Raw genomic sequence first — 26790 nt, 5'->3', positions numbered from 1 at the left:
TCCGTCTGTGGCTCCTCAGCCAGGGCTGCTGCTTCTGTCTTCGCTGGCCAACACAGCCTCCTACCCCGCCACAGTGCCTGGCTGGCTGGAGAAGCCCAACTGCAGCTATTGGGATGACAACTGGGACAGGTAAAGCGAAGCATCTTCAGGCCTCTTTGTGGGCGGGCAAAAATCGTTCCCCCCCCAAAAAAAAAATACAGTCCGGCCCCCCACAAGGTCTGAGGGACGGTGGACCAGGCCCCTGCTGAACAAGTTTGCTGACCCCTGCTTTAAAATGAATTCATACTCTTTGGTACAACATGTCTTATTGCTCTCTTATGTCCACAAAATAGCAAAACATTATTTGGGCAGAAAGAGATTGGTCAATGCAATTAACTCTATGGGAAAACTGCAAATTAAGCAAGAGTGGAGAAGAGACTCTCATTAAGATTAAGATATAATCTAGCATCCTACCATAAGCAGCAGCCCACGCAACAGGAACAAAAGTTTTATTCACACAGGAGTCTTCAAGCTGTGCGTCGGAAAGTGATGTTGCTTCTTCTTCACCAACAATAACCTCCATGTAGACTTCATCAGCTATTTCAGCACAACCTATATTCAGTTTTAAAGGGTATGGGAATTAATGACACTATCCATGCAACTTTTCATCTTTGCTCAATTAATCCATATTTGACTCAGTACAGTTATCTACTACCAGAGTACATCAATCTATGTGCGAAAAAACCAAAATCTGAATGCCAGATTCATGAAATTGTCTTGAAAGGTTTACCCCCATGACTAAGACTGCAAACCCATGCATATCTACCAGGAAAGAAGCCCACTTAACTTGGTCGGGGTTGCTTCTCAACAGAAGCAGCCAGCGGGGAGAGGCGCAGCCACACCTGGCCTCCCATCAGTGGCATCAATGTGCATACCATGAGAAAGCTGCAGTTCGGAGGTTGGTGAGGCAAGGGCTACACCTACTTCTAAATGAAAATGCTTAGAATTGCATTGCAAAGCTATTTATTAGCTGTGACAAGTTTAACATGGTTCCTCAGCACACAAGATTGACCTAAATATGGTCGTCTTTTGAATTTATTCACAACATAATATAGCCGCATCATAGAGTTCTAAGAATGTAACAACAACACCTATTTCTATAGCATTTGGAGTGATCAAATAACTTCACATACGTAACCAAGTAATCTTTACACCAGCTATGTAATATCATTTTTTCCATTTTGCAGATTGAGGGAATGAGTGGCTTGCCTATGAATACTAACCAACTAAGTCATACTTGGGAGTAGACCTATTAAAATTAATGAACATGAGTAACTTAGAAGCATTGTCTCTGTAGTAAAATTTCAACCAGGAACAAAACATGCATCTGTGCATGGCTTAGACATTAATTTGTTGTTTTTAAAAAGTACAGATTTTTTTAAAAAAGCAAACACTAACAAAAGAGTGGGTTTGGTGATGTTTCTTTATATTATTAAGATGTACAACGGTATAAACAAATTTTGAATACTGAATAAAAATGCAGTGTAATCCTGACCTGTAGTTCTGGCTGGAGGCATTTGGAAGGGGCAGGGGTGCCTCAAAAGCCCCTAAGAGCAGGCCCATGAACTATTCCAGGCTGAAAATGGTGAAATGATTCCTTCATTGGCTTTAATTGGTGTAGGGGGGGTAATAAAAACCCACAGATCTGCAAGGTTTGTTTCTCAGACAACCTACTCCTTTTCAACTTCCCACCCTGGACAGCATGAAGAGGTAGATTGTCTGCCACTTCACTCTACACCCCACCTTGGATTGCTCTGCCCACTAATAAAATTGTACCACATTGTAGAAAAATTACAAATTTGCAAGTGAGAAATTATTGGCATTTATGTATCACGAGTACAATCCTGTGTGCGTTTACTCTGATGTAAGTCTCACTGTCTTCTATGGGGCTTATTCCTTAAAATAGTGTTTACCTGCTTACCTTGGAGTAAACCCTGTTGAACTCAATGAGACATTGTCTTTTGAGTAGACATGTACAGAATTTCACTGCTAATCTATGAATAAAAAATGTAAAATTAATTAATGAAGGGCTTATGTATATGTGCTCTATGTATAGGATGTCTTATTTTTATGTTACGGTAACGTGTTGACATTAAACCTGACAGTGCTGTAGTTCATAAAATCACTTCAGAATGTCCAAAAGGCATAAATAAATAAGAAAAAGTGAATGTTGACAATCACCTACTTTGATTATCTACATTCATGGGCGTAAGTCTAACAAATGGAGAAATATCTAGTTATTTTCAGACATTCACAAAATGCCTCTGGGATTGTCAGCATCCCCATGTAAATGCCAGCTGCCGTAACATTACTGAAATTCACTTAAACATAAAATAAATAATACACACTGCACAGATATAAGTGTGCTACCAATAGCAGCTAGGCAACTGTCCATCTACATACTGGATCACAAGTCTGTGATGTGGCAATATAGTGCAAACAATAGGACACTCATGACTAGGTTTGCTATGACCTCTCCATATGGGCTTTGCACATAGCTTGAGGAGATTGGATGTGTTAGGATCTCTATCCTCGTTTGAAGTATAAAATGATCGGTTATCAATATATGGATAAAATCAATTTACTTTCATAGTAATTGTAGGGGGAAGAGAAAAATGACAAGATTACTCTCTTAGCAACACAAAAATAAAATTCTTACTAATATCTTCATCCTCCTGAGAGGAATCCTTAACAGCCATATAAAGCATCTTCTCTCGCTGTACTCTGCCAACACCTCCTTGCTCTAGAACTCCAGCTACAGAATGCCCATTATGAAAGTCACTCTCTGTTACAATTTCTGTTCCACCTTGAAGAGAATAATTAATTTTCATTTAATAACATTTTAAAAGAAACAGCAAGATGTTTCATTTCTCTCCTGTGTGCTTGGTGAAATAAGAAGACAACAAAAGTCACTAGGGGAAAAGATAGCTTGATGGGACAGCATTATAATTTGTAAGTAGCATGACAAATTGCCATGGCCTGGGCATATGGCAGGCATGAACTAACTTAGAAGAGCCTTTACAAGGGCGTGGGGAGAGAAGTTAGTTCTGAAAGTGGAGTGAGATAACTGAGGAAGAAGCAGGGGTTGACTGAAGCTATTTGGAATCTACGGGCACAGCTTTCATAGTATTGTTATGTTATTTAATTGTTTTTGATTGTCTTATGAAAAACAATACAAGAGGTTTAACAGGAGACCATTTCAAGGAAGTATTCATTTTACACAATGTAGACAGCAGCCCTGGTGGGATCCACTTCAGTGGAGGGCAAGGGCAAGGGCCACCCCCTCAGCATTGCCTTTGGGGGGGGGCGGCCTTGCCCTAAGTGTTTGTAAGTGTTTTTAAATGTTTTTTTATTTCTATGCTTGACTTTTTTTATTTGTTTTGCTTGGCTTTGTTGTTGCTGTTAATGTGTGGGAAGGAGGAAGAGAAATACATGTCTGTGAAGAGGGGACTTGGGGAGAGCAAGGGCCTCCCCCCCAATCATAGTAGTTCTGGACAGGGGGAGGTATGGTGTAGGAGGTGGCACAGGCCGGGGAAGGGGCACATGACACAGGCAGTTAGTAACTGTGCCATATGCCAACCCCTCCTCCAAACTGGGGAAATTGTGGTTTCCTTATCAGACAGCTCTCAAATCTGCGGCTGCTGCTGTTGAATGCCAGGTTGGCTCTGAATAAGATCTGCCTTATGCATGATCTGATTATGAATGAGCAGGCGAGTCTGGTCTGTATCACTGAGACCTGAGTGGGTGAGCAGGATGGAGTTGGCTGCACCCAACTGTGCCCACCTGGGTACTCAATGCAGTGTCAGGGCAGACTTGAGGATCAGGAAGCGGGAATTGCTGTGGTCTACAGAAATTCTCTCTCTCTCCTGGCTCTCTGTCCAGTTGCATGGGGAACAATAGTGGTTGTTCCTGGCATTGGGTAATCAGGACAGATTAGGGATTCTGCTGGTTTAGCACAACACCTTGCTGGCCAGCAGTTTCCCTGACACAGCTGGTCTCAAAAGCAGTGTTGAGGACCCCCAGATTGCTGGTTTTGGGAGACTTCAACATCCATGTCAAGGCAATGGACTCTGGGGTGGCTCAGGACTTCATGGCTGTCATGATGACCATGGGGCTGTCACAACATGTTATCAGCCCAATGCATGTGGAATGCCACACTCTAGACCTTGTTTCCTCAGAAAACAGAGTGATCTAAGAGTGGGGGATACTGACATCAGTCCCTTGTCATGGTCAGATCACGTCCAGTTGAGATTTAGGCTTTCAGCACCTTTTCCCCCTCTGCAGAGGCAAGGGCCCTATGAGGACAGTCTACCTTTGGAGACTGATGGATCCAATTGACTTCCAGACAGCCTTGGGTTTCCATGCTGATATGACTCCTGTCGAAGCCCTCGCTGACTTGTGGAATATCCAAATGGCTCAGGCTATTGACTTGATCGCCTCTGAGCACGCTCTCCCACTTCATGGACCCCATTTGGTTCCCCGGTATACTCCAGAGCTCAGGGCAACGAGCCCAAGCTGGGAGACGGCTTAAATACAAGTGGAGGAAAACGCCAAATGAATGCAATCAAACACTGGGGAGGGCTCATCATCAAGCCTACTTAGTGGTAGTGAAGACAACAAAGAAGGCATACTTTGCTGCCTCCCTTACATCCTCATTGTGCCATCTGGCAGAGCTTTTCCAGGCAGTGCGGGGCCTTCAATAGTCTGGCCCAAAGGAGCAAGCAGAACTAATGGTAGCTCACAGTGACTTGTTTGCAAAGCATTTTGAGGATAAAGTTGCTTTGATCTGATGGGACTTTGACTCTGCTGTTACAGCAGATGAATCTCAAGGGGTGTCCAGAGCACTGTCTAGTCTTGTTGTGTTGAATGAGTTTCAGTTGTAAGGTTTGAGGACGTTGACAGCATGCTTGGATCAGTCAGGGTGATGACTTATGCTCTGGATCCTTGCCTCTCTTGGCTGATAGAAACTAGCAGAGAAGGGACATTTGGCTGCGCCAGGAAGGTGACTAATGCCTCCTTGCGAGAGTGGATGGTCCCTGCCTGCTTGAACCACTCCTCAAGAAACCCGCTCTGGATTCGCAAAATCTAAGTAATTACCAGCCAGTTGCCAACATCCCCTTCTTTGAGTGGGTGTTTGCAGAGCAGATCCAGGTACTGTTGGAGGAAACTGATTTTCTAGATCCATTTCAATTGGGGCTTAGGCCCAGTTTTGCCACAGAAACAGCTTTGGTCACCCTGTATGATGACCTCTGTCAGGAGAGAGACGGAAGAAATGTGTCACTGTTCATTCTCCTTGACCTTTTTTTAATACCATCAACCATGGTATCCTTCTGGAGCAGCTATCTTGAGTTGGTGTCATGGACGGGCAGGAGCATGAGAGTTGGGGGAATGTGTGGGCAGAGGAATCAGGTGAGGTTGAAAATCCAGGTGAAGAGGCCAGTGATTTGTGGGGTTTCTGTGCCACCCATGGGGCAGCTGCCGGAGTGGAGCTAGAGGTGGCCAGAGACCAAGTGAAAGGAGGTGGGGAAAGAGCTGGAGGAAGTATCAGAAGCTGAAGAGCCTGTGACGGGTCCAGAGACAGTTGTGCCTTTGGAATCCCCTCTGTTCCCCAATCTACTGTCTCCACACTTATGGAGAGACTTAAAGCAATGGGAGCAGCTGGAGCTGCCAGTCAGGAGAAGCCATTGGGTACTTGCAGGCACAGCATCAGACTAGTAAGTTTAAGAAAGCAGGAAGGGGAGTGGCTATACTGTTGCTCAAATTGTCCAAGACAGAGAACCGGCCAGAGAGGTAGATTGCCTAGCCAGGTAGTTAGTGTGGAATAGTGTGCATATCCTTGCACCTTAGGAGCTGATGTAACTGAGTGCTTTGCTAATAGAGAAATAAAATTCCAGTCATTTGTCCTCATTGGTCTGGGTGTGTGCAGGACAGATGGGCGGCCCTGCTTTGTGGTGGTCCCAGGCCTACTTGGATGGTCATTTCCAGAGGGTGATGCTTGGGGAGAGCTGTGAAGCCTTCAATGTGGGGTTCCTCAGGGTTCGATTTTATCCCTCATGCTGTTTAACATCTACATGAAACCGCTGAGTGGGGTCATCCAGTTTTGGAATAGGTTGTCAGCAATATGCTGAAGACACACGGCTCTACTTCTTCTTTACACCTTCAGGTATGGAAACGGATGTGCTGGAATGTTGTCTTGCCTCAGGAATGAACTGGATGAGAGCCAACAAACTGAAGCTCCATCCAGGTAAGACTGAGGCACTGTTTGTTGGCGGTGCCCTAGTCCACATGGATGGGAGGTGGCCTGCTCTTGATAGGGTTTAGATCAAGCATAGGCAAACTCGGCCCTCCAGATTTTTTGGGACTACAATTCCCATCATCCCTGAACACTGGTCCTGTTAGCTAGGAATGATGGGAATTGTAGTCCCAAAACATCTGGAGGGCCGAGTTTGCCTATGCCTGGTCTAGATTACTGCTCTTCCCAGAGAGGCTTGCCTGGTTACTTCACTACATATTTTTAGGCACCAGGCAAAAACGTTCTTCTATAATCAGGCCTTTGGTTGATTAAACAATCTATGGCCCTTTACATGTGCTTGTACACAGGAGTTATTGATTTTTGTTGTTCTTATTATGATGATGATAGGTATTTTGTGTTTTCATTTTGGACTATTATTTTGTAAACCTCCTTGTGATCTTTGGATGAAGAGTGGTATATAAAATTAATAAATAATAATAATTTTTGCAAACACTAGAAACTAGCAATAACAGAAGCTGGGATACATACCTATTTCCACATCATCCTCAGCTTCAGCTTTAAATATGTAAACTTTAATAACTTCAGAACCAAAACCATCATCTTTAGATACGTTTTCATGTGAAACCTCACTGTTGATTTTTAATGGTGTGTTTCCAATATGGTCGAGCTTTTCCCCAACATCATCCACTATAAAAACAAAACAAAACCAGTTAGAAGGAAGCAAGAAGTGTTAGCAATGTTGGTCCATTGTTCTTAGCTCATTTGTGCAAAACCTAATATGACTGGTAATATAAAGCTGGTGCACAGACCAATCACCTTGTTCTTGTTTATTTTGTGAAGATTACACATAATATGAAGAGATTTGTTTTAATTTTTTGTTTTACTGTTTTAATAAGTCAATGTAGTTAATTTCAGCATAAAAACGATGAAGTGCAGTGTAGAAACATTTCTGTTACATTATAATGTCTGATTAAACAACTAAATAAGTCAAGTTACAGATAGGTAGCCGTGTTGGTCTGCCATAGTCAAAACAAAATAAAAAAATTCCTTCCAGTAGCACCTTAAAGACCAACTAAGTTAGTTCTTGGTATGAGCTTTCGTGTGCATGCACACTTGTGTATCTGAAGAAGTGTGCATGCACACGAAAGCTCATACCAAGAACTAACTTAGTTGGTCTTTAAGGTGCTACTGGAAGGAATTTTTTTATTTTGTTTTAAATAAGTCAAGATACTTTGTTTTTGTATTGATACTCTTCCCTCCCCCTTCAAATACAGTTATATAGTATTAAATGGTAGGTTTGTTCATGTTACCAATTTTTTAAAAAAGAAATTATCATTGTATGTATTTATCTTTGCAAGATCTTCAAAATACCAAACACTGCTAAGATGAGAATCTCTTTGAAGGGTACAGGAGAATCGCCACTTATGTGGGGGTTCCGGTTTGGGCCGCTGCACGTCACCAGGATGTGCATGAGTGGGGATTCCCCCGTTCCACTCCTGCCTCACCCCCTTTTGGTATGTGTGTCAGCGGGAGAACACATGCTCTTCACACGCAAGTAGGGAAATGCCTGTGTAGCATTCCAAAAGATGAAAGGGTAACAGAACAACAGTGTAAAATGTTAGTGAGTCACCCTGTAAGAACCAGGAGAGATGTAACACTTAGAATTTCATAGATCAGAGCAGGATGGTACATTCAATCCCTGCATCTTACCCTTCCTCATAGTTAAGTTTATGTCAAACTAGATTTAACCATGGATAGGACTGAGGGCTTTTTCTTAACTAGAGAATTGATCAGTATGAGTTGTACAGGTGAAACTCAAAAAATTAGAAGTGCCACAGGCTGATAGCATCCATGCCACGCCGCATTGAGGCAGTAATTGATGCAAAAGGGGCCCAACCAAGTACTGAGTACATATGCATGCTTCTACTTCTCAGAGGTCCAATATTGCTCTATTTGCAATCCTTGTTTTGCTGATTTCATTTCTAATTTTCTGAGATAGTTAATTTGGGGTTTTCATCAGCTGTACGCCATGATCATCACAATTATAACAAATAAAGGCTTGACATATCTCGCTTTGCATGTCATGAGTCTATCTCATATATATCTCATATATTAGCTTCACCTTTTAAGTTGAATTATTGAAATAAATGAACTTTTCCACGATATTATAATTTTTCGAGTTTCACCTGTATTCAACTAAGTCCTAATCAAAAGCTAGTTATGTCAATTCACTTCAATGGGTCTACTATGAGTAGGACTAGCACTGAGTATCACCCTATATCTTGTTTAAATGTAAACTATGCTTAAGGTTGGTGCCAATACAAGTCCTAACCTTAGTTAGCCTTACAGTGGAGGAGCAGGAGAAGGGAGGGAAGTGTGTGTCATATGATCCCACTCCTGATCTCTTAACCATGATTTAAGAGATTCAGAACATTACATCTATAATGGGCTTAATTCTGAACTCACAAGCAACCCTTTCACAAAATCAGCAATATCATCTAGTCCAAGTGCTTTAACAAAATTTAGCATAATTTACTTTGTTGGAACTTGGAATTAAATGCCCAAGATGATACCGCTCTGCAACTGGTCAGCAAGAGGTCAAACTCCTTTGTAGCAATTAATTCTTCCAGGAAATTTTCACATATAATTTCCCAAGTTAAAGAAAACTACATTCAACATGTACTGATAATATATAATGCTTATAATATATAATATATAATACTTAAACATAATAATGCATATTTGTTTTATGTGTGCTCATATTGCCTGTGCTGGATGTTATTTAACAATACCTGCTAAAACTGTAGCAGTATTTGGTGTCACTGATGAAACTTGTATTTCAGAAGTTTGTGAATGAGTCAGAACACTGCTGGAGCTATTGAAAACAGAACTAAACAGAACTATATAGAATTAAAAATGCTAAGCACATTAAAAATATTTATATATCAGTACTGCTACTGTTAACCATTGCAAAATTAAGCTTCTGTGACTGACTGGAAGGTGTTTGATAAAAATCCATCCCTCCTGCTTATGCAACCTGCATGTGTGCGAGAGCAACCCCATGGCATACAGTAGCCTTCCCCAACTGTTGGTCCCCAGAAGTTGTTGGCCTACAACATCCATCATCCCCAGCCACCATAACCAATGGTCAGGGACAGAATCATAAAACTGTAGAGTCAGAAGGGACCATGAGGGCCATCTAGTCCAACCCCCTGCAATGCAGGAATGTTTTGCCCAACCTGGGACATGAACCCATCCATGACCATGAGATTAAGAGCCTCATGCTCTACTGAGCATCTAACATCTGGGCCCAAGGTTGAGGGAAGTTGGCATAAAGCATAATGAGAGCCCTTTTCTTCTGCTAGCTCACAGAAGGTTACAATACTGATCAGAATACAAATAGCCTGAATGCTGAGAACCTGGAGAAAACCAAATCAACTGGATTAACATTTAGAGAAAAGGCTACATCAGTGTTTCTCAACTGGGTGCCAAATGGCGTCCTGGGGGCCCCCAGAATATTCCAAGGGGGCCACAGGTGAAAATCACATAAATGGGGGGGGCACAGCATGAGACTAGGGGGGCACATGGAGAAGTGAGAAGTGAAGAAAACAGAGAAGTAGAGTGAACAGAGAAGTGACCATGCTTCCCAGTGGATGGATCGCCACGCAGAATCTGCGGCAATGTCCCTTCGGCTTCCTTCTCCCTCCCACTTCCACCACTGCAAGCACCAAGCTGCCCGCATCTCATTTGTCATGGGCAAGGTGTGTGGCTGCAACAGTGTTAGTGTGTGGGGTTCTGTTTCTTCGTGTAAGTATTGCTGCGAAAGGAGGTACTGCATGTTGATGTATGCAAGAGTACTGCATGTAATCTTCAGGTATTTTTAGCTGCTGTGTTTACCATTTCTTTCGCAGTTGCTGTGTTCAGTTGCTTCTCATTGTAAAGATCTATTGGTATCAGACATAATTTTTCATTTGTCTTTGTTCAGATGTTCTAACGCTGTTTTATTTCTGAGAAGTGATCTCAATTTTGTAGTTGCAAACATATGTAAAATTAGTCTTCATCTGTATCAGTCAAGTATCTTGGCTATGGATTTATTCTGTCACCACAAGACCATACAATACCTATGCGTTTGATATGTATGATGACACTTTCCAATGAGAATATGTGTCCATGTAAGTTGCAGAAACATTTTTAAACTTCTCATAAAGACAAGTAGGATAAACCACTAGAATATTTTTGAGTGTCGCAACCCAAACACGCTCAACCTGATTGAACCCGAGGTATGACTGTAGTCTCATAGTTAAAAGTTCAGAAGTTTGCTTTGCAAATTGATGAATTGTGTTTACCAGATAACACAGCAATGCTTATGTTAGATATTTGCAAGACAGAGTGTCTGTTTTGACAGCTTTGTGAGGACAATGACAAAGACTTCACATGCTTATTATTGCATACAGAAGTCTGTTGGCTGTCGTTTTGTTGCTTTGTGGGACTCAGTTGTGACATTTTTCAGAGGCAAGAAAATATGACCTCTGTTAAATGTGATATATTTTACCTGTTTGATGTCTCTGAAAAGCTCAGTTTGTTGAACAAAGAACTACAGGGCAGGAATTGTGACCTTTTTTCAAGCAAGGAGATTATTACAGGCTTTCTTGGAAAAGTCAAACTGTATACCATCAATTGGATGTCGAGAATTTGCAGTTTTCCTCTTTGGCAGCAGTTAGTGATGAATTGAAAGAGGATGAAATAATTGTGTATGTGAATCATTTGAAGCAGCTTTATAATGCTAAGGAAGTTTGTTTGCATGATCTGCTGGACATGGATATTCTGGCCTGGGTAGTTGATCCATTTGCTGTGAATGCTGCTGTCATAGAGCTACAGAGTGACATAGCAGCCAAAGTAAATTTCAGTCAAGAAAAACACCATTTTGGGATAAAGGATACAATATCTAAAAAGTTTACACAGCTTTGAGATAAAGCAAAATTGTTTTTCATGTCATTTCCTACTCTGTATTTGGCAGAATGAGGTTTCAGTCGTGTGAATTATTTACTCAGCCTAACATGGAATCGCCTTCACGTAACGGACAGAGGTGATCTTCAGTTATCCCTCACAACAATAGAACCAGATGTGAAAAAGCTTGTTTCTGGTCATCAAGCACAAGGGTCACATTGATCAAGAAATACATTTTTATGTAATTGTATTTTGTATAAATTATAAAACGTTCTATTTACAAAAAAAAAAAAGACATTTAAATAGCTACCTTTCGAGCAGTAGGACAGGGGGCCCGCAGGAAGGAAACAAAGTCGGAAGGGGGCCATGGTCAGCAAAAGGTTGAGAAACACTGGGCTACATTATGCCTTTTAGAGATCCCCTCCAATATATGTAGGTAGAAAGGATAGTGCCACCACTGCAGAAAAAGTTATTTTTTCAAAAATATAGTGAATAACTCCTTAATTAGGGTTGCCATATTTTGAAGAGCAAAAAAGTGGACACATTTGCCAATTTCTACTTTTTACTACAGATTGCAATTTTTAAAACTCTCTGTGTGTGATATAGAAATATATATCTACACATACCCCTCTATCTTCCACACCTCTTTCTAATGCTCCCTCAGTCACAAACAAGAATTAACTAACAGACCACTGGATCAGACAATCTTTCACCTTTGCCACATGCAAGAGAATAAAAAAACCCCCATAGAATAGACCCACGATTTCAAACAAAGAGAAAAAGACACCACAAAAATCAGGAGAGGTGTATTATCGCCATGCTATCATGCAGAACGAAGGCAGGGAATAATGTAGGGGTTCTGGATCATGTAAACTGGGTGATGTGGTGGAAAGGGGAAGGGAGGAAAAGAAGGAAGGAGGGGGGGAATCGGGAGTCCAATCCGGAGGGAACTACTGCCTCAGCCTTGCTCCTCTCCCCTTCCCTCCACTGGATCTCCACTGCAGCCACCACCGGCCTCTCACTGCCTTGCTTGGTCTACTCTCAGTGGCTACTGCTGTGGCGCTGCTCAACCCCTTCTCCAGGACCTCATGTGACCTGCCACAATTTGATACATTAAACACAGTGTGTCTGGTTTCCTGGAGGGGCCCTGAAGCAGACTGCTTGCTCGGGGCCCACGGCCGTACTTAGGAGCTGATTTGCTAGGAGTACCTGCACCCTGCCAGAGGTGAGCCAGCCATTGCCAAGCTTCCCAAAAGAGGGAACCAGAGTTTTCTCTTGTAGGGGCAACTTCATGCTTACCATATTTGATTTGGGTGCTGCCTTTCTCCTCTTTTTTTTTTTAAAAAAAAACCCCAGACATTTTTGCAAATGAAATTTTACCCCTGAAAAAGCAGTGGTGTCTGGGAAAATCTGGACATATGAAAACCCTACCTGAACTACTCACTTAGCAGAGAGCCTGAACCTGTATTAGAACAATAATGTTTTCTTCTTCTATAATAGCCATTTGTCTTTGAAATGTAAAGCATTTATTTTTATTTTAAAATTTAATTACACAGATCTGCATAATGTTAACTATACCTACGTTGTAGAGGGATAAAAAAGGTAACAACAAATCTATGGACAGTATTAGTGCTAAAAAGCAATGTGTAAAAGCTTGTGGATGGAAAATGTAAGAATTTCAGACTATTCATAAACAGCATAGCAGTTACTAAACGCATAAACAGTGAAGAAGTTACTCAATGCAGCAGTCAGAAGATGTGTACTAAAATAATTTTGTCAGAACAAAAAGATGACAAGCAAGTGACATCTTGGCATACAGCTGAAGTGAATTGACTATTGAATATTTCTTTTGTTTCCTTCTTTCAAGATTCTGGTTGAAAAATCATATTTGATGCATAACAGCCCACTTCTGCAAATTCTCATGCATTGGCTTAATTTTAGTCAACAAAAACAATTCTGGGAGAGCAAGAATAAGGTTCTTTACAAACAATAAAGATATAAATGTATACCATAGGACAAAGAATGTGTTTCAAGGTTCTAGAGATGCTAAATGCACAGGACAAAGTAAAAACAAAATTACAAAAACTTAACTTATTCTTATATAGTGATAACAGAGGCTATTCATACATCATTTTGATATGTCACTAATAAAGAAATGTAACCAAGTTAACAGGAAGTACCATACAAGATTTGATTTGCTTTTTATACTTTTCATTTATCTTGTTTAAGATAAGAAACAGAAATGCTAATGTCATGAACACGTCTGCCCAAAGTAGAGAAGTACAGCATGAGTTAGCATGCAGTCAGCAACAAAGAGGCTTGCATTTCTCTCAGACAGCTGGAAGCAGTTGGCTGTCAACTTCTCTCTCTCCCCCCCCCCCACTTCTTGACAATGAAAGGAATGCAGATAAGCCATCAACAGAGGGCTGGTTGGAGAGAAGCCAACTCTATCAAGAAGCACAGGCAGGCTTGAAGGCAGGAGGGGGAGCATTTCCTAACTGAAGAGGAGGTAGTTAACCCCATGAGTCCAAGGAGTAGACGAATGGGGAAGGTATTAGACAGAAAGCAAACCCAGAAATGTAAGGGTCATCATTCAGGATATTCTGCAGAAGCAGGTCAGAAGGGTCAACTGAATCGTAAGACACGGACGCTTGGCTAGAGCATCAGAGGCTAATTGTTTGCTTTGCAATAAACCTTCAAGCTAATTATGACTTGCATATGCTGTGTTATCAAGATGGCAGCCTGGGCTCCTGACAGCTAACATACATATAGGCCTGGGTTCTCATATTACAGTAAGCCAAACTATAGCATACCCAGGCTGTACATGTGAGGAGAATCAGAACTTACAGGGTTAAACAGTTCTGTGTGACGTCTCACATTCTGAGGCATGGTTTTATTCACATACGTGAATCTTTCTTTGCGTGTGTTTTACTTTCATTTTTAGCTGTCGAGCCAATGAGATGTCCGCTCGATCTCCGGGTTCATAGAATCATAGAGTTGGAAGAGACCACAAGGGCCATCGAGTCCAACCCCCTGCCAAGCAGGAAACACCATCAGAGCACTCCTGACATATGGTTGTCAAGCCTCCGCTTAAAGACCTCCAAAGAAGGAGACTCCACCACACTCCTTGGCAGCAAATTCCACTGTCGAACAGCTCTTACTGTCAGGAAGTTCTTCCTAATGTTTAGGTGGAATCTTCTTTCTTGCAGTTTGGATCCATTGCTCCATGTCCGCTTCTCTGGAGCAGCAGAAAGCAACCTTTCTCCCTCCTCTATGTGACATCCTTTTATATATTTGAACATGGCTATCATATCACCCCTTAACCTCCTCTTCTCCAGGCTAAACATGCCCAGCTCCCTTAGCCGTTCCTCATAAGGCATCGTTTCCAGGCCTTTGACCATTTTGGTTGCCCTCCTCTGGACACGTTCCAGTTTGTCAGTGTCCTTCTTGAACTGTGGTGCCCAGAACTGGTTGATTTATGATGTTTTTCTGTACGATAATAAAGACTTCTTAGACAGCAAGAAGCCTGCGTACAGACTTTGATTTATCACCCACACAAGGCACTAACCACTGCTGCGAGACTCTGCTTGGAGCCAGGAAGAAAGCTTAAGGCTCACATTTGGCAAATGTAATGACTCCCAGTCAGAAGAGGATGCACCCACTTTGCTCTTCCCCAGTCCTTTTAGCACAATACAGTACAGCAACTAAGTTGGACAGAAACCCCAGATGATGAGCTTGCATTTTTTAAAAAAAATGTATTTAGCCCTTCTAGAAAAAAAGTTATGAAGCAAAATGTGTAAGTTCTCTTTGAAGCAATTTCTGTGAAATGAGCCAACTGCTCTTGCCTGTTAGTGGCTTTAGCCAATGAGGTAAGTCAAAGATTTGAGTGTTAAGTGAGTTGTTTGGACACCAGGCAACAGGAATCCTTGGTGTTCTAAAGAGCTGCTGTTTCCCCTTCTCCTTTAGTGTACCTTTCCTGTTTGTGTCTTATTTCCTAGTCCTTAGATCCATCCATTTGCTGTTCTATTTGTTTTGCTTTACTGCCTGCCAGCCACATAGAGCAGTACGCAGGCAGCTACTTGACATACTTTATAAAAATACGTATGTTGGGGTAGAGGAAGAAGTGCTGGAATCACAGCCTGCTGGCCAAGTGGAACAAACAGTAAGCCACAACTTGAAAAACTTAGAAAAGGGGGGGGGGGAGAGAAATGCAAGATCCTGTTTGTTTTGCCACCTGCTGACACATGGAGCAAGCAGCTGCTTGAAAGAGAACTGCTTGGAAGAGCTTTCCACCCCAATAATAAGTTTCAAAGCTTTACTGCAGAACAGTCTTAAATACTAGCTACAAAAGATAACTGTTACAACGGAACAAAGGAACACATTGCTCTCAAGTTATGAGGTTCTGTCCTTTATGCAGTTCAGTAAATGTTCCTCTTTGGTTCCAGAGAGAGTTCCTAAGCTTGTTCATCACTGCAGAGCTTAGCTTCATCTGCCACTGCTACTGCTAGCCATCACTGACTTTTCAAGTTTTCTCTCCTACTTTGAGAGATCTGCAGTTCAGATTGCCAGCAATGAGTCAACAAGTAGCCTAAGCCTGTGAAATGGAAAAAAACACAGCCTTCTGCTTTCACCTAGAGTGGAACGTCTTGCTTAATGTAAACTTATCTGCCTTGCAAATACAAACCTTTACATAAGTTTGAAATTCAGCATATACAGATATTTTATTCATATTAAACTTATAACTTTAACAGAATGCAGGTGTGTGTTGGCTATAGCAACCCTTTGTTGTTTTCGTTGCATGCTCTACAGTAGGGCTGACCAATACCTGCTTTCCAACATTGCAATATATTGCCAACTAAGCTTTCTGATATGGCAGTATATTACCAGGTCAGCAAAGAGAAAAGAAAGAAAGAGAAGAGTTTGGATTTGACATCCCGCTTTATCACAACCCAAAGGAGTCTCAAAGCGGCTAGCATTCTCCTTTCCCTTCCTCCCCCACAACAAACACTCTGTGAGATGAGTGGGGCTGAGAGACTTCAAAGAAGTGTGACTAGCCCAAGGTCACCCAGCAGCTGCATGTGGAGGAGTGGAGATGCAAACCCGGTTCACCAGATTACGAGTCTACCGCTCTTAACCACTACACCACACTGGCAGGTAGGAAGAAGGCAGCTGCCAGCCATGCATACAATTAGCATCACCGTGCACAGCAGCTGCCTCTTTCTGGCAAGGCTGGCCGACCGGAGCACATCAGCCAAGGCACCACATGGCATGGCACTGTGGAGCCGCCAGCCTCCCCCAAACCACCTGCCACGGCTCGCCTCGAAGATAGGTTTCTCACCACGCAAGCGGCATCTACCAGGAGCCACTGATCTGTTTGGTGGAAAAGAATTTACATTATTTTCTAGTCTATGAAACTAGTAAAAGACCAACAACTTGCCAGTCAGCATTAAGTATGTCTTTTTATTTGTGACGATGCATGTGTATGACTGGCTGCAGTAATATAAAATCATGCTTGGATTCAGTTATCTTTTATTTTCTAGCTCTAATCTACAACAGCACACCAGCAACAAACAACGTTAACAGCCAAAACGTAACAGCGTTTGCAAATGAAAGTTTTTTAAACATTATTTGCTAACAACAACAAAAAATGGAACAGATTTTTTTTATGTTTGAACCATTTTATGTTCATGTCTCTTTGATTTTCCTGCTCTTTTGGAAGCGGCAGCCATTTTCTGACTTGTGTCCTTAAAATTCCAAATTTGAGCCCCCAGACCAAAAGGCTGGTGACCAATGACTTAGCATGTTTTCTGAACCAGAGAGGTGAAGGTCTCTCCTCTTTAACTACAATCTGTAATCTTAACCATGATCCTGGGTTCAGATGACATGCTAAGCCAAACACTGGTTTAGATGCTGCTCTGTACTGAAAAGACCAAGGAGGGGCAAACTCCTTGACTGGTCCGGTACGTTTCCACAGCAACAGAATTCCCGGACTTGTAGCAGAGCGGGCACAGCGAGTGCTTGACGTGTGAGCGAAGACAGAGTCCACACGCTGTAGTTCTTCTAAACTAGACAGCTTTATTTACATCAGACAGATAAAATAACAAACACTCCATCAGAATCAGCAGACATGATGTCTCTGCCTCTCTCCGCAGAAAAGTGAAAGTACCTCACAGACAAAGAACTCAGCTTTCCCGGATGTTGGGAAGGCTCCTCCCCAGATGCAGGACACACAGAGATGTTAACCTTGTAAACACCAAACCTCACACCCCCTCGTCCTGCACTGGGGGAATGTAAGTGTGACCACTTACCTCTAAACACAGACCTTCACAGAACTCCCCATGATGCTGGAAGGTCAGCGGTTTCGTGAACCCATCTGTCAGAGCCACCCTGGGTCCCAGCTCACAAGAGACCAAAGTCCAGTCCAAGCTATATACAAAAGGTTTTATTGAAGATCATTGTCGTCATTACATCCAAACTCCGTGGCTCCGCATCTGTTACCCTTAGATGTTAGAAGTCCCCTCTGAGTCCGTCCCTCCCCTGCACCAATTTAAGAGGCTTGTACTGCTCCACCTTTTCCTCTCTTTCCTTTTCCGCAGGGTCTTCCTGCCCCCCTGTCTTCCCTCTCTCCGGGACTCCCCAGAGGCTGAGTCTTCTCCCGCCTGCTCCCCCCTCCTTCGTGCTTTGGCACCAGGCTCCTCCTCAGAGCTCTCCTCATTTCCGCGCGCCTCTATATTTGAACTTGGCGCGCGTACGTTGCCTCTGACCTTCCTTTCTACAGTTACGCTGCTCTCGGTACTACACTCCTCCCTTTCAGGCAGGACGTCTTGCTCCGAACTCCTCCCCCTTCCTCCTTCCTGTCCTGCTCTTTCTGACACACTGGCAACTCCCCCCCCTCTACTCCGTTCCGACGGGGGAGCTGGTCCCGCTTTGCCACTCCCACTGGGGATTCCCTCTTCGTTCCCCTCTCTCTGACTGATTCCCTCTCTATTGCCCCTTGGCCTGACCAGGGGGGCTCCCTTCTGGGAATCCTCTGATTCGCTAGACGGACTTTGGGACAACCTCGGCTCGTTGTCGTCCTCTTCCTCCTCGCCCTCGCTCTCTGTCTCCTCTCTCCCTAAAACCCTGACATCCATCCCCCCCTCGAAGCCCCCCCTTCCCCCCTTCCGCTCATCGGGTGCAGGTTGTGGAAGCTGCCGCTCTTCGGAGGCGGACGCAGGATACAGATTCTGCACCTCCATCTCCTCTGTTTGCAGTTCGTTGTACGAGTGTTCGAATTCGGGTTCTTGACCCAAGGTGTTCTCTTCTCCCTCCTCCATTGGTACCTGGTCCGGTGCTGCCTGCCAAGGTCCCGTCAGCCATTTCCTGCGCCAGTCCTCCTCTGGTTGCTCGTCCCACCAATAAGAGGGTTCTGTGTCCACTCCCGAACACGATCCCCTGGGCGAGTTGGAGTCCGGCGACCTTTCTTCAGCTGAAGAAAAGCCGTGGAAAGTGCTGCCTGAACATGTGGGCGTAAAGAGCCAGTCATCAAAGTACTCGGCTGGCATGGGTCTATGAGGGAAAAGGGCATGGAACTCGTCTTTTAAAAGAGGTTCGTCTAAGGCGTAGCCCGGCACCCAACCATTGGCACTGACTGGGGCACCCTCTCTGACTAGAAAATATTCTACTCCCTCTTGCCCCCATCTCGAGTCCAGGATCTCTGTGACCTCGTTGAGTGGTTCGGCCCTAGGCGCCCTCTCCCTCTCCTGTGACTTAGTGTGTTGTTGCGTGACTGTGTCAGACTCCTGAAACCTGTGCGGTGCCTTGTAGGGAGTGAGCACCGATCTATGAAAGACCGGGTGCACTCTGGAACCTTCGGGGAGGGCTAGTCGAAAGGCTACAGGGTTGATTTTAGCCTCCACCTGGTACGGCCCTAACTGCCTGTGCCCCAGCTTCTTCTTGGCCAACGACTTGGCTGGCATCGCTTGGGCCGCTAACCACACCCAGTCCCCCACCTGGATCTCCTCTCCCTCTCTCCTGTTTTTGTCAGCCTGCACCTTATATGCTTGCTTGGCCAGCTCTAAATGTCTCCGCAACTCTTCGTGCACCTCCTGCAGCTCCGCTGCAAACTGGTCGGCTCCTTGCGGCACCCCCTCTCCCGGTGCCACGAACCCCGGGAAGGTTCTGGGGTGACGACCATTGTTCGCGAAAAACGGCGTCACCCCCGTGGACGCGTGCTTCGTGTTGTTATAGGCAAACTCTGCCATCGGCAGGTAGTCCACCCAAACTGCTGGTCGCTGGTTGGCGTAACATCTCAGGTACTGCTGCATGATCGCGTTGACCCTCTCAGCTTGGCCGTTGGTTTGTGGGTGTCTCGCCGACGTGAGGTTGATCTTGACGTTCAGGATACCTAAAAGCTTCTGCCAAAAATTGGAAACAAACTGGCGCCCCCTGTCGGACAGGATGGACTGCGGCAGCCCATGCACCTTGAACACGTGATCGATGAAGAGTTTGGCAGTCTGTTCCGCCGTCGCCACCTTTGCGCATGGAATGAAGTGCGCCATCTTGGTGAACAGGTCCACAACCACCAGTACCGCCGTCTTCCCCCTGGAGCTGGGCAGGTCAGTAACGAAGTCCAGAGCTACCCTCTCCCACGGTTGCTGTGGCGTTTCCAGCGGTTCCAACAGCCCCGCTGGCTTCTGGTGTACTGGCTTGAACCTCTGACAAGTGTCACACCTGGCGACGTAATCCGCTACCTCTCCACGCATCCGGGGCCACCAAAAGTCTCTTGCCACCAGTTCTATTGTCTTCTCCTTACCGAAGTGGCCCGCACTGGGGGCGTCGTGCAACTGCTGCAGAACCTTTGCGCGAAGCTCGTCGCTTGGCACGTAGAGGGCACCTTTGCGAGTTAGCAGCCCGTCGCGTAGTTGGAACTCTTCGCCACTCTGCACACCTCTGCGCAATTCCTCCATCTTGGACTGTGCGAACTGATCCACTTGCAACGCGCGTCACACCGCGTCCAGATCTACTGTGGCGGCAGCGCACGACCACGCCTGCGGTGCGAAAATGTGCTTGGCTGCTACAGGCGCCGCTTCATCGAGATATTGCGGTTTCCTGGATAGCGCATCGGCTATAACGTTGGAATCTCCTGGGACGTACTCTATCCGAAAGTCGAAATCCGCGAAGAATTCCGCCCAGCGCATGTGCCTCTGGCTTTGGAGCTTCGCCGTGCGCCAATACTCTAGGTTCTTGTGATCCGTGCGGACCTGTACTGTGTGCTTGGCTCCTATGAGGAAGTGTCGCCACGCTTTGAAAGCTGCGTGAATGGCTAACAGCTCCCTGTCCCATATGGTGTAGTTTTGCTCCGCTTTGCTGAGCTTTCTGGAGTAAAAGGCACCGGGTCTCCAGTTTCCATGTGGATCTTCTTGCAGGAGTACGGCTCCAACCGCTCTGTCTGACGCGTCGGTCTCTAGTCGTATGGGCTTGCCTGGATTCACGTGCAGCAGCTGCTCCTCGGAGGCGAAAAGGCTTTTAAGCTTCTGAAAAGAGCGCTCCGCCTGTTCCGTCCACACAAACCTCTTTTTCTTGGAACTGAGAGTGTCCGTGATCGCTGCCGTCTCCTTTGCAAAACCTCTGATGAATTTGCGGTAGAAGTTGGCGAAGCCGATGAATCTTTGGACTTCCTTCCGATTGCGAGGGCTCTTCCAGTCCAACACCGCGCGGACCTTGGCGCTGTCCATGGCCAGCCCCTTGTCGGACAGCTTGTAGCCTAGGAAATCCACGTCCGTCACATCAAACTGGCACTTCTCTAACTTGGCGTAGAGCTTGTTCTCCCGTAGTCTCTGCAGGACTTCCTTTACGTCCTTCTCATGGGCCTCCTCCGTTTCCGAAAAGATCAGGATGTCGTCGAGGAAACACACGCATTTCTTGTAGAGAAGTCCCGCTAGCACGTGATGCATAAATGCTTGGAAGACGTGAGATCCATTTTGGAGACCAAATGGCATAACTCTGTATTCGTACGTGCCCAGAGGCGTGAACATGGCCGTCTTCCACTCATCGCCCTCCCGGATGCGTATGAGGTTATACGCTCCACGCAGATCCAATTTGGTGAAGATCTTCCCCTTCCTGATGGTTGCCAGGAGATCATCTATCTTGGGCATGGGGAAGGCCTTGGGTTTGGTCTTACTGTTTATGAATCGATAGTCCACAATGAGTCTTTTCTGGGGCGTGTCTTTCTTCTTTACAAAGAAAACAGGACTGCCCCCCACCGCTTTCGATTCTCGGATGAATCCGCGCTTCAAATTGTGCTCTATGAACTCCCTGAGTTCTTGCATCTCGTCCTCAGACATGGAATACAGCTTTGCAGTCGGCAACTGCGCCCCTGGCACCAGGTCGATGGCACAATCATAAGGCCTGTGGGGCGGCAACTGGTCAGCTTCCTTCTCGCAGAAAACCTCCAGGAACCCCTCGTACTTGCGGGGTACTGCCTGCACCATGCCAAGTTGCAACTGCTGCTCAGCTCCCTCCTCCTGGCTGGACTGGATGCAATGTTGAGCACAGTACGATGAGCAAAAGGTGATCTGCCGTTGGTACCACGCTACAGCAGGACTGTGTCTCTCCAGCCAACTCATGCCTAATACTATAGGCGTGTCTGAAAGGCGGGTGACATTGAAGCTGATGACTTCTCGATGATTTCCAATCCTCATCACCATGGGAGGCGTCTGTTGCACAACTTGTCCTCCTAGCAATTTCCTGCCATCCACTGTGACTACGTTCAGAGGTGTTGTCGCTGGCAGAAGCGCTATGCGATGCTGCTTGACAAAGTGCGTCCCCACAAAATCTGCGTTGCTCCCAGAATCAATCGTGATGGGGACTTCCAGGGTGGTTCCATTCGGCAACTGAAGTGTTGCAGTGAGCTGCACCGCTGGCTTGGGTGGTAAAGGGTCTGTGCGTTGCAAAAGCGCTGGGGACTGCTCTACAGATTCGCCTGGCTGAGCCCCAGCAGCTCTGCTTCCAGCCAGGCACTGTCGTTTCCCTGAGGTTGCTCTGCTTGCATCATTTCTGCTGCAACAGTTGCTAAAGCTGCAGTGTGTTTCTGCAGCCTCTGGGGACACTCTTTCGCCATGTGCTGTGCACTGTCGCAAATGTAACACTTCCTGGTCCCTCTAGGAGGCTTTGCCTTCACTGCACCGGAAGCTGGGGCTCTGGCTGTTGCTTGAGCCTTAGCACCACCAAGTTCCATGGGCTCCTCCCCCTGCCTTCCCAGTGGCGAAGGATGTGACTGACTGAACTCCCTGGGGATGAAAGAAGACGTCCTCGCTGGTGGACGCACCTGACGTTCTTCCTCAGTGTGCCAAGGACGTCCCTCGTGCCGTATCCCAATCGCCAAAGCCCTCTGCACAAGCTCCTCCAGGGTCTGGGGTCTGTCTCCCCTGGCAAGTTCATCCTTAATGGGACCGCTGAGCCCCTCCCAGAACAAATCCCTCACAGGTGCACAATCCTTCTCCCAGCTTAGCGCAGTCAGTAAAGCAAAAAATCTAGAATGGTACTGACGCACAGTGGCTTTGCCTTGCCGCAATCCAAAAATTTCCCTGCGTGCAAGATCCACATCTACAGTAGACTGGAAGCAGGCATCCATCGCTTTAATGAATTCATCTGCATCGCGGCGGGCAGGGCCATCTTCACGCCACAAATTGCGCAACCAGTCTCTGGCCGGCCCATGCAAGTGAGAAACAATAAACCCCACTTTCTCCTCCTCATCTTTAAAGTCATGACGAAGCAAGTGCAATGCATACAAAACGTCTGCTCTGAAACTGGGGTAGTGCTTCAGGTTCCCATCGAAGTGGGTGACTAGGCTGCCCCCCCTCCGTCCAAGTCCAATCCCCTCTGATCTGGACCCTGGGAACCCTTCCCTGCTTGCACGTTCCCACCTTGTTTGCAGGTCCTGGCAGCGCTTCTCCATTTCGTCATGCTTCTTCTGAGACGCAAGGACTGCAGCAGTGAGTTCGGAAACTGTAGTTCGCAGCGCTGTCAACTGCTCCTCCGCAGTCATGGCTGTCACCGTTCGTGAGCTTTGCAAAAAAAAAATTTTGCGTTCTTTGGAGGGGACTTTCTGTCAGAGCCACCCTGGGTCCCAGCTCACAAGAGACCAAAGTCCAGTCCAAGCTATATACAAAAGGTTTTATTGAAGATCATTGTCGTCATTACATCCAAACTCCGTGGCTCCGCATCTGTTACCCTTAGATGTTAGAAGTCCCCTCTGAGTCCGTCCCTCCCCTGCACCAATTTAAGAGGCTTGTACTGCTCCACCTTTTCCTCTCTTTCCTTTTCCGCAGGGTCTTCCTGCCCCCCTGTCTTCCCTCTCTCCGGGACTCCCCAGAGGCTGAGTCTTCTCCCGCCTGCTCCCCCCTCCTTCGTGCTTTGGCACCAGGCTCCTCCTCAGAGCTCTCCTCATTTCCGCGCGCCTCTATATTTGAACTTGGCGCGCGTACGTTGCCTCTGACCTTCCTTTCTACAGTTACGCTGCTCTCGGTACTACACTCCTCCCTTTCAGGCAGGACGTCTTGCTCCGAACTCCTCCCCCTTCCTCCTTCCTGTCCTGCTCTTTCTGACACACTGGCAACTCCCCCCCCTCTACTCCGTTCCGACGGGGGAGCTGGTCCCGCTTTGCCACTCCCACTGGGGATTCCCTCTTCGTTCCCCTCTCTCTGACTGATTCCCTCTCTATTGCCCCTTGGCCTGACCAGGGGGGCTCCCTTCTGGGAATCCTCTGATTCGCTAGACGGACTTTGGGACAACCTCGGCTCGTTGTCGTCCTCTTCCTCCTCGCCCTCGCTCTCTGTCTCCTCTCTCCCTAAAACCCTGACACCATCTGCCAGGTTCTTCGAACTGGGACAGTACTTCAGTTCCACTAATCCCAACTGAACACTCTGACACACATTCTGGAAACGGATGTCTAGGTGTTTGGTTCTGGCCTTAAACTGCCCAGACTCTGCCAACTTCAGACAGGGTTGATTGTCCTCCCAAACCGTGATGGGCAAGCAACACTCTCCGCAGATCTCTTGAACCAAGCACACATAGAACTCCAATTCCCTGCAAATCTCAGACAGCACGCTGAACTCAGCCTCAGTAGAGGAGAATGCTATGAGACTTTGCTTTCGGGACTTCCACCCAACCAAAGAATCCCCAAACTTCACCACCATACCAGAAACAGACTTCCTGTCCTCCAGATTCGCCCAATCGCTGTCTGCCCAGGACGTCAACTTGACATCGCCTTTGGCTGACAGCTTGAGACAGAAGTCTTTGGTATCTTCAGCACCCGCTTGACACCATTGTAGGCTTGGGTTTGTAGCTACCCGGCTGAGCAGATTGGTAGCAAAAGCTATGTCAGGTCTGCTCCACTGGGACAGATACAACAGACTACCCAGGCCTGACTGAAAGAGGTCAGCATTTTCAAACTCAGTGTGTTCCACTTGCTGACTGTCTTTCATGTAGCTTGTCTCCATGGGTGTCCTGACCCCTGCACATTCAGACATCCTGAACTTCTCAAGCAACTGCTCAATCTTGCTTCTCTGACTGAGCAAGTAACTTCCATCTTCAGTTCTAAAAATCTCCACGCCCAGGTAGATCTTTACTGCACCCAGGTTCTTAAGTTTAAAACGTTTACCAAGCTCTTTGGCAAACTTCTCCACCTGTCTATTTGTCTTTGAGACATGGACTATATCATCAACAAAGACTAAAACAATTTCCTGTGACTCTCCTGACCCTTTAAGGTACAGGCAGCTGTCAGCAAGACTCCTCTTGAAACCTAGCTTCTCTAAGGCTTCATTCAGACAAATTCCTGGCCGATTGTTTTAAACCGTAAATCGATTTGTGCAATCTCCACACAATGCCTTGCCCCTTGCCCTCAAACCCTAGAGGAGGAAGCATGTACAACTCCTCCTGGAGGTCTGAGTTCAAGTAGGCTACATCCACATCAAAGTAATGCACCTGCAAAGCTCTTTGTGCAGCAATGGCTAAGAGCGTGTGCAGAGTTTCACTTCTGGAAGTAGGAGCATACACCTCAGTGTAATGCAGCCCCTTCCGCTGCGTGAACCCTCTGGCTACTAACCTAGCCTTGTACTGTGGTTCTCCAGTTTCCGTGGGTTTAAGGCAATAAACCCACCTGCTGCTCACAGCCTGTTTGCCAGCCAGCAATGTTGTGAGGGAGAACACACCTAGAAACTCCATTGAGCTCATCTCCTTCTGCATCGCCTCTTGCCATTTGCTGGCTTCTTCCTGAGGCAGTTTCTGAACATCCTCAAAACTTTCAGGTTCACACTGAGCCACCCCAAGACATACACTTGTGGCCTCAAACCTGTCAGGTGGTTTACCTTTCATGGCCCGGGTTGACCATCTTAGTGTGAGCTCCAGTACCCCTTCTGACCCACTAGGGCCAGCTAGACCATCCCCAGTGTCAGAGAGGTCCCCCTCTGACTTGCTGCACCTTTTGAACCTTACAACTGGACTTGTGGGCAAGGACGGTTCACTTTGGGGCTCTGACTTGACAGCTTTAGGAGAGGTTCTAGGCTGCTCCTGCTCTGGACTCTGTTCCTCAGCAGCAGGATCAGGCTCCACCTCTTCCTCATCAGCTGAGTCAAGACAACTCTCTGAAAGTATATCTGGGTTACCATGTATGCGTGTCCACCCACTTTGCTCACAGAACTCAGCACTTCTGCTGACTAGAAGTCTGGACTGACTGCCTTCTGGATAGGCAAATCTCCACCCCTTGGTCCCTGGTTCATACCCACAGAAGATCATCTTCCTGGACCTTGGTCCACCCTTTCCGCGTTTGGCATTTGGCACAAGAACCAAAGCCTCACAACCAAAAACACAGAAGAAATGCACCTTGGGCTTCTTGCCATGCAGCAGAAAATAAGGTGTGTCCCCTACAACAAAATAGGAATGATTCTGAGAAAATGAAGCACACCACCAGGCTTCAGCCCAAAAACATTGTGGGAGCCCAGAATCAAAAAGCATAGCCGCAACAGCCTCTTGTAGCATTCTGTTCTTGCATTCAGCAATGCCATTTTTTTTAAGACTATGTGCGACTGTCAACCTGTGACGTATTCCCTTCTGGCAGAAGAAATTCTGCAGCACAGACCCGGTGAACACTGCACCACGATCAGACTGAAAGCTTCAGATCTTTGAAGAGAATTGCAATTCTACAGCAGAGATCCAGTCTTTCACCAATGCTGCATCTTCCCTTTTGTGTTTAAGCGGGAAGACCCAAGAATTCCTCGAAAAATAATCCAAAAGCTAAAGAATGTGTTTTGCCCCATCCAGACTGGCTACTGGCATAGGGCCACACAAGTCTGCACACACCAGCTCAAAAGGCCTGGTTGTCACCCTACTAGACCAGGGGTATGAGCATGTTTTTACCTTGGATTGCTTACAAGCTCTGCAATCTAAAAACTTATCACATGCCTTCATTTTGCACCCCTCAGTGCACCCTGGGGCCTTCTTAACGTAACCCCAATTCAATGTGCCATACGTCGATGCCACAAATGTTGACAGCCATCATGTGTTGGAACATT

At 46.0% G+C, this 26790-nt stretch overlaps 1 protein-coding gene across 7 annotated transcripts in view; it reads right to left on the bottom strand.

The window, feature by feature from the left end:
* Positions 1-26790, bottom strand: part of LOC309333200 (zinc finger protein 711-like) — a 68724-nt gene that overhangs the window by 7758 nt on the left and 34176 nt on the right. For 5 of the 7 annotated variants that reach the window (XM_081846603.1, XM_081846599.1, XM_081846601.1 and 2 more), the window contains exons 4-6: positions 6821-6979; positions 2699-2845; positions 454-591 (exon numbers count right to left, since the gene is read on the bottom strand). In XM_081846603.1, coding sequence (XP_081702729.1) covers positions 454-591; positions 2699-2845; positions 6821-6979 — 444 coding nt within the window. Of the gene's footprint in view, positions 1-453; positions 592-1960; positions 2034-2698; positions 2846-6820; positions 6980-26790 lie in introns of those variants that run through there. The other 2 variants (XR_014152416.1, XM_081846602.1) reach the window with 2 other exon arrangements.

Source organism: Podarcis erhardii, assembly GCF_964252035.2.
Source record: "Podarcis erhardii genome assembly, chromosome: W".
In the NCBI taxonomy this organism is placed as follows: domain Eukaryota; kingdom Metazoa; phylum Chordata; class Lepidosauria; order Squamata; family Lacertidae; genus Podarcis; species Podarcis erhardii.
This window is presented reverse-complemented; position numbering and strand designations above follow the sequence as displayed.